The sequence below is a fragment of the Penaeus chinensis genome, chromosome 38 (genome assembly GCF_019202785.1).
Source record: "Penaeus chinensis breed Huanghai No. 1 chromosome 38, ASM1920278v2, whole genome shotgun sequence".
In the NCBI taxonomy this organism is placed as follows: domain Eukaryota; kingdom Metazoa; phylum Arthropoda; class Malacostraca; order Decapoda; family Penaeidae; genus Penaeus; species Penaeus chinensis.
Genome location: NC_061856.1, coordinates 23,040,496 through 23,049,026, shown reverse-complemented (window position 1 = coordinate 23,049,026; position 8,531 = coordinate 23,040,496). Strand labels below are relative to the sequence as shown.

The following is an 8,531-nucleotide window of genomic DNA, read 5'->3' as shown; positions in this document are numbered from 1 at the left end:
AGGGAGAAGGGGAGGGGAAGGAGAGGGGGAGGGGGAGAGGGGAGAGGAGAGAGAGGGAGGCAGAGAGAGAGGGTAGGAGGGAGGAGGGAGGGAGGGATGGAGGAGAAGAGGGAGGGAGGGAGGGAGGGAGGGAGGGAGGGAGGGAGGGAGAGAGAGAGAGGAGAGAGGGAGGGGAAGGGAGGGAGGGAGAGAGGGAGGGAGGGAGGGAGTGAGAGAGAGGGATGGAGGGAGGGAGTGAGAGAGAGGGATGTAGGGAGGGAGGGAGAGAGAGGGATGGAGGGAGGGAGTGAGAGAGAGGGATGGAGGGAGGGAGTGAGAAAGAGGGAGGGAGGGAGGGAATGAGAGAGAGGGATGGAGGGAGGGATGAAGGGAGGGAGGGAGAGAGAGGGATGGAGGGAGGGAGGGAGAGAGAGGGATGGAGGGAGGGAGGGAGAGAGAGGGAGGGAGGAGGGAGGGTGAGAGAGGGATGGAGGGAGGGAGTGAGAGAGAGGGATGGATGGAGGGAGGGAGGGAGGGAGGGAGGGAGGGAGGGAGAGAGAGAGGGAGGGCGGGAGGGAGGGAGGGAGGGAGGGAGGGAGGGAGGGAGAGAGAGACAGAGAGAGAGAGAGAGAGAGAGAGAGAGAGAGAGAGAGAGAGAGAGAGAGAGAGAGAGAGGGTGGGGGGGGGGGGAGTGAGGAGGAAGGGAGGGAGAGAGAAAGAGGGAGAGAGGGAGAGATAGAGGAAGAGAGGGAGAGGGGGGGAGGAAGGGGAGAGAAGAAGCGAAATAGAGATAAGGAGGGAGGAAGGGGCGGGGAGAGAGAGGGAGAAGGAGAGGGAGAGGGAGATGGACGGGAGAGGGAGAGGGAGGGAGAGAGATAGAGAGAGAGAGAGAGAGAGAGAGAGAGAGAGAGAGAGAGAGAGAGAGAGAGAGAGAGAGAGAGAGAGAGGGAGAGAGAGAGAGGGAGAGCAATTTATGGAGGGAGAGAGAGATAGAGTGGGTAGGGAAGCGAGCCATATTACATGTTCAAACTTTATACATATTTATTGCCAACATACAAATCGAGGAAATTAAATGAGACACCGTGTGTTTGTGAAGAAGTGTTAACTGGTGTTTCCCATGACTATAAACAAATTTATATATAACGCATTTCAGTTGTAAAATAAAAAGCACTGCTTGTTTTCTCTGGTGAAAAAATGACTACAATATAAATGAGCTGGTAAATGGACGGAGTTTAATTAAACGACGTAAAATAGCACGAATCGTTGACGAAAGTCTGAACGGCTCTCCCAAGCGATTGAAAAAATCCAACGCGTCGGTACTTTTCTTGATCTACCAACGGACTCGGCTCAATACGACATAGTAGGGATATTAATTTACAATGTAATGCTATCAGGATGAACACTTCAAATTATATTTTTAAAAAACGATATGTGTGATGACTAACTTTTTGCTGGTTCTTCCTTGCCTTCCTGTTTTAATGAATTGGAATCCATTGGCTGTCGCTGATCAGTAGTCGCACACTTGCGGAGTCAACAGATGCAATGATTTGTCTTCAGACAGCCAGTACCTAACAACAACTAGCCCGCTTAAAATTTCACCCGCATTGGCGAGAAAATAACGGACATCCTAATCAGCGAGACTGTTTACCGTTATTTATGCTGGGCGTTGATATAACGGACGTCCCAGTTAGTCTCACAGTGCAATGAGATTGTTTACCGACAATTTTTATTTATGCTCTAATGTAATATATTGAATGCACTCTTATAATATGTAAATATTTATAGCACATTACCCTTACATTCACCTGGAAATAAATTCTGGTTTATTCCCTAATGTATGAAATATAAACTAGACACATTTTATAAAATTCAAATACTTCCCAGCAACTGATCGTTAAAAAGTACCTAGTTTGGCTGTGTTCATTAACGAGCTTAAGAAATTATTGACTACTAGCGGTCAGAACCTGAAACTGAATTTCTTAAATTATATGTAAAACAATACAATATACACATACAGACAAATCAAGATACACACATGTGCAATTAATATCCAATAATTAAACTATGTCGATTTATATGTAAGGAAATAACATTTTTTAGAGAATGTCAATTTTTATAAATGATTCTTTACCTATGTATGCACAAATAAGGGGCAGCACGGGTGTGTATGATGTTAACAGTCTGGACAGTCACTTAAAATAAAACAATAACGTCACAGTGCAATCGATCGGTACGAATTTTCCCATGTCCGATTCTCACAACACGACATGTCTAATTTTTGTTTTACTAATGAAATAACCTAACCTAACCTAAACCTAAACCTAAACCTAACCTAACCTAAACCTAAACTTAAACCTAAATCTAACCTATCCTAAACAGAGAGGGAAAGAGACAGCGAGAGCGAGAGAGAGGCAGAGAGAGGGAGAGAGAGACAGACAGAGAGAGGGAGAGAGATGGATAGACAGAGAGGGAGAGACAGACAAACAGGGAGAGGGAGAGACAGACAAACAGGGAGAGGGAGAGACAGTCAAACAGGGAGAGGGAGAGGCAGACAGACAGAGAGAGGGAGATACAGACAGGCAGAGAGGGAGAGACAGACAGGCAGAGAGAGAGAGAGACAGATAGGGATAGAGGGAGAGAGAGAAAGAGGGAGAGGGAGAGAGAGAGAGAGAGATAGGGATAGAGGGAGAGAGAGAGAAAGAGGGAGAGGGAGAGAGAGAGGGGGGGGGGAGAGACAGACAGAGAGAGGGAGAGAGAGACCGAGAGAGGGGGAGAGAAAGCTAGAGAGAGAGGGGGAGTGGGGGGAGAGAGAGAGAAAGAGAGAGGGGGAGTGGGGAGAGAGAGAGAAAGGGGGGGTGAGAAAGGAGAGAGAGAGAGAGAGATGGAGGGTGACAGAGAGGGGGGAGAGAGAGAGAGAGAGAGGGAAAGGGGGAGGGAGAAAGGGAGAGAGAGAGAGTGGGGGTAAGGAGGGCGTATGAGCTAGGGAGAATGAGAGAAAGGGAGGGAGAGAGGGAGAAAGAGATAGGGAGGGAGAGAGAGAGGAAAGGAGACAGAGAAGGAGGGAGAGAGAGAAAGAGGGAGTTAGGAAGAGAGAGAAAGAGGGATGGAGGGAGGGAGGGAGAGAGAGGGATGGAGGGAGGGAGGGAGAGAGAGGGATGGAGGGAGGGAGTGAGAGAGAGGGATGGATGGATGGAGGGAGGGAGTGAGGGAGGGAGGGCGGGAGGGAGGGAGGGAGAGGGAGAGAGAGAGAGAGGGTGGGGGGGGGGGGAGTGAGGAGGAAGGGAGGGAGAGAGGAAGAGAGGGAGAGGGGGGGAGGAAGGAGAGAGAGGGAGCGAAATAGAGATAAGGAGGGAGGAAGGGGCGGGGAGAGAGAGGGAGAAGGAGAGGGAGAGGGAGATGGCCGGGAGAGGGAGAGGGAGGGAGAGAGAGAGAGAGAGAGAGAGAGAGAGAGAGAGAGAGAGAGAGAGAGAGAGAGAGAGAGAGAGGGAGGGAGAGAAATTTATGGAGGGATAGAGAGATAGAGTGGGTAGGGAAGCGAGCCATATTACATGTTCAAACTTTATACAAACACTTTATTGCCAACATACAAATCGAAGAAATTATATGAGACACCGTGTGTTTGTGAAGAAGTGTTAACTGGTGTTTCCCATGACTATAAACAAATTTATATATAACGCATTTCAGTTGTAAAATAAAAAGCACTGCTTGTTTTCTCTGGTGAAAAAATAACTACAATATAAATGAGCTGGTCCTCTAGTAACGAATATCAGGCTTATTTAAAAGGTAAATGGACGGAGTTTAATTAAACGACGTAAAATAGCACGAATCGTTGACGAAAGTCTGAACGGCTCTCCCAAGCGATTGAAAAAATCCAACGCGTCGGTACTTTTCTTGATCTACCAACGGACTCGGCTCAATACGACATAGTAGGGATATTAATTTACAATGTAATGCTATCAGGATGAACACTTCAAATTATATTTTTAAAAAACGATATGTGTGATGACTAACTTTTTGCTGGTTCTTCCTTACCTTCCTGTTTAATGAATTGGAATCCATTGGCTGTCGCTGATCAGTAGTCGCACACTTTCGGAGTCAACAGATGCAATGATTTGTCTTCAGACAGCCAGTACCTAACAACAACTAGCCCGCCTAAACTTTCACCCGCATTGGCGAGAAAATAACGGACATCCCAATCAGCGAGACTGTTAACCGTTATTTATGCTGGGCGTTGATATAACGGACGTCCCAGTTAGTCTCACAGTGCAATGAGATTGTTTACCGACAATTTTTATTTATGCTCTAATGTAATATATTGAATGCACTCTTATAATATGTAAATATTTATAGCACATTACCCTTACATTCATCTGGAAATAAATTCTGGTTTATTCCCTAATGTATGAAATATAAACTAGACACATTTTATAAAATTCAAATACTTCCCAGCAACTGATCGTTAAAAAGTACCTAGTTTGGCTGTGTTCATTAACGAGCTTAAGAAATTATTGACTACTAGCGGTCAGAACCTGAAACTGAATTTCTTAAATTATATGTAAAACAATACAATATACACATACAGACAAATCAAGATACACACATGTGCAATTAATATCCAATAATTAAACTATGTCGATTTATATGTAAGGAAATAACATTTTTTAGAGAATGTCAATTTTTATAAATGATTCTTTACCTATGTATGCACAAATAAGGGGCAGCACGGGTGTGTATGATGTTAACAGTCTGGACAGTCACTTAAAATAAAACAATAACGTCACAGTGCAATCGATCGGTACGAATTTTCCCATGTCCGATTCTCACAACACGACATGTCCAATTTTTGTTTTACTAATGAAATAACCTAACCTAACCTAAACCTAAACCTAACCTAACCTAAACCTAAACCTAAAAGAAAGACGGAGAGAGAGAGAAAGAGGGAGAGAGAGAGAGGGGAGGAGAAAGGAGAGGGAGGGAGGGAAGGAGGGGGGGAGGGAGAGAGAGAAAAAAAAGAGAGAGGGGGGAGGGAGGGAGGGAGAGAGAGAGAAAGAGGGACAGGGAGAGGGAGAGGGAGGGAGGGAGGGAGAGAGGGAGAGAGAGAGAGAGAAAGGGAGAGAGACGGAGAAGAAAAAGGAGGGAGAAAGAGTGAAAGTGAGATTGAAGGAGGGCGTGAGACCTAGGGAGAATAAGAGAGGGAGAGAGAGAGAAAGAGAAAGAGGGAGGAAAAAAGAGAGAGGGAAAGAGGGAGGGAGGAAAGGAGGGATGAAAGAGAGAGAGAGAGAAAGAGTCGGAGAGGAAGGGGGAGAGAGAGAAGGGGATTATACCGTGTACGTATAGACCACGCGGCTGCTTGCGGGCCGCGTGCTGCCACGTGACTTCTCGAGGGCTTATCCAAGCCGACCGGCGGTATTTAAGGCCAAGGTTGACCCAGGTCAAGGAGTGTTCCTGTCCAGGGTAATTAAGGCCAAGGTTGACCCAGGTCAAAGAGTGTTCCTGTCCAGGGTATTTAAGGCCAAGGTTGACCCAGGTCAAAGAGTGTTCCTTCCCCCCCCCCCCCCCCCCCCCCCCCCCCCCCCCCCCCCCCCCCCCTGACCGCGACTACCCGCACTGCGCTTTACCCAGACCTTGTCGTGTTGCCATATCTCTGTGTTGCTGGTACTCTTCTAAATAAAAAACGAGTCAAAGCCACCGTTCCCTCTTACTACTCCTGCTTAACCAATGTATAAGGGTGTTCAATCAAAAGCCTTTTACATTCTGGTGGCAGGGTGGTCCTTGCGTCCTATCGGCTCGCAACTCGGGCTCACAGTCTCCGAAATCCGCTCGACCATCGCTTCCCACGGCCATGTCTTCAAATAACCACGTGAGTACACATTTTGGGCGTTTTTCCTTTCTTTTCTCTATCTTTCCCCAAAATGTGATAAGCCATATGTGCAGTCACGCTCACTTTGGTTTTGTTGGGTTAAAGTGCTAATTGACAGCAAATGGCACGCTCTCCATTCTTCTGACCTCAGATCACATTACTGTGTGATCACGGTATGGAGTCAAACAATATGAATATCGTTCCTTTATTAAGCATTTATTTAATTTTTCTCGTGATTAGAGAGTTATATTGTTTCAATTGCAGTGAATTTAGCGCGTTCACGTTCCCCTGTCTATCTCTTGACAGTTGAATTATTATTAAAAATGATTATGAAAAAAAAAATGAAATTTCAATATAAAAATCTTCAATATTAGTCTCCTGCCATAAATCAGATTATATATTACATACGGCCGAAGAGGGAGAAAGAGAGAGGGGGGCAGAGAGAGGGAGGGAGGGAGAGAAAGAGAAAGAAGGGAGGGAGGGAGAGAGAGAGAAAGAGAGAGGGTAGGAGAGAGAGAGAAAGAGGGACGTCTCTCTCCGTCTCTCTCCCCCCTTCTCTCTCCGTGTCTCTCTCTCCCTCTCACTCCCCCCCCCCTCTCTCTCTCACTTCCTCCCTCTTTCTCTCTCTCCCTTTCCCGCCTTCTTTCTCCCTCTCTTTCCTTTCCTCTTTCTCTCTCTCTTTTTACCTCCCTCTTTCACTCTCCGATTTTTCTCAACACCTTACAAAATTCCGATAATATTTACCATACGTCCATGTTATGAAAAGTCCAAATTTGACATCGGTAAAATATCCGATTTTTCTCAACACCTAACAAAATTCTGATAATATTTATCATTCGTCCATTTTTTGCTAAGTCCAAATTTGACATCTGTAAAACGTCCGATTTTTCTCAACACCTAACAAAATTCAGATAACATTTACCATTTGGCCATTTTTGGCAAAGTCCAAATTTGACATCGGTAAAAGGTCCGATTTTTCTCAACACCTAACAAAATTCTGATAATATTTACCATTCGTCCATTTATTGCAAAGGCCATATTTGATATCGGTAAAATGTACGATTTTTCTTAACACCTAACAAAATTCCGATAATATTTACAATCCTCCATTTTTGGCAAAGTCCAAATTTAACATCAGTAAAATGTCCGATTTTTCTCAACACCTAACAAAATTCCGATAATATTTACAATCCTCCATTTTTGGCAAAGTCCAAATTTGACATCGGTAAAATGTCCGATTTTTCTGAACATCTAACAAAATTCTGATATTTACCATTCGTCACTTTTTTTGAAAGTCCAAATTTGACATCGGTAAAATGTCCGATTTTTCTCAACAACTAACAAAATTCCGATAATATTTACCATTCGTCCATTTTTGGCAGTCCAAATTTGACATAGGTAAAATATCCGATTTTTCTATACACCTAACAATATTCCGATAATATTCACCTAACAAAATTCCGATAATAATTACTATTCGTCCAGTTTTGGCAAAGTCCAAATTTGACATCGGTAAACGGTCCAATTTTTCTCAACACCTAACAAAATTCCGATAATATATACCATTCGTCCATTTTTGGCAGTCCAAATTTGACATCCGTATAATGTACGATTTTTCTCAACACCTAACAATATTTCGATAATATTCACCTAACAAAATTCCGATAATATTTACCATTCGTCCAATTTTGGCAAAGTCCAAATTTGACATCAGTAAAAGGTCCGGTTTTTCTTAACACCTAACAAAATTCCGATAATATTCGCCATTCGTCCATTTTCTGCAAAGTCCAAATTTGACATAGGTAAAATGTCCGAATTTTCTCAACACCTAACAAAATTCAGATAATATTCACCATTCGTCCATTTTCTGCAAAGTCCAAATTTGACATCGGTTATGTGTCCGATTTTTTTCAACACCTAACAAAATTCTGATAATATTTACCATTCTTCCATTTATTTCAAAAGCCAAATTTGACAACGGTAAAATGTCCGATTTTTCTCAACACCTAACAAAATTCTGATAATATTTACCATTCGTCCATTTATTTCAAAAGCCAAATTTGACATCAGTAAAATGTCCGATTTTTCTCAACACCTAACAATATTCCGATCATATTCACCTAACAAAATTCCGATAATATCTATCATTCGTCCATTTTTTGCAGTCCAAATTTGACATCAGTAAAATGTCCGAATTCTCTCAACATCTAACAAAATTCCGATAATATTTACCATTCCTCCATTATTTTCAAAGTCCAAATTTGACATCGGTAAAAGGTCCAATTTTTCTCAACACCTAACAAAATTCCGATAATATATACCATTCGTCCATTTTTGGCAGTCCAAATTTGACATCCGTATAATGTCCGATTTTTCTCAACACCTAACAATATTTCGATAATATTCACCTAACAAAATTCCGATAATATTTACCATTCGTCCAATTTTGGCAAAGTCCAAAATTGACATTAGTAAAAGGTCCGATTTTTCTCAACACCTAAGAAAATTCCGATAATATTCGCCATTCGTCCATTTTCTGCAAAGTCCAAATTTGACATCGGTTAAGTGTCCGATTTTTCTCAACACCTAACAAAATTCCGATAATATTCACCATTCGCCCATTTTTTGCAAAGTCCAAATTTGACATCGGTAAAATGTCCGATTTTTCTCAACACCTAACAAAATTCCGATA

At 43.2% G+C, this 8,531-nt stretch overlaps 1 protein-coding gene across 1 annotated transcript in view; it reads right to left on the bottom strand.

Moving 5' to 3' along the window:
• LOC125045978 (LIM and SH3 domain protein Lasp-like) overlaps positions 1-5,823 on the bottom strand; it is a 32,702-nt gene extending 26,879 nt beyond the window's left edge. The window contains exons 1-2 of the mRNA XM_047643568.1: positions 5,731-5,823; positions 5,304-5,472 (exon numbers count right to left, since the gene is read on the bottom strand). Of these exons, the coding sequence (XP_047499524.1) occupies positions 5,304-5,472; positions 5,731-5,823 (262 nt within the window). The remainder of the gene's footprint in view (positions 1-5,303; positions 5,473-5,730) is intronic.
• Positions 5,824-8,531: the final 2,708 nt, after the last annotated feature.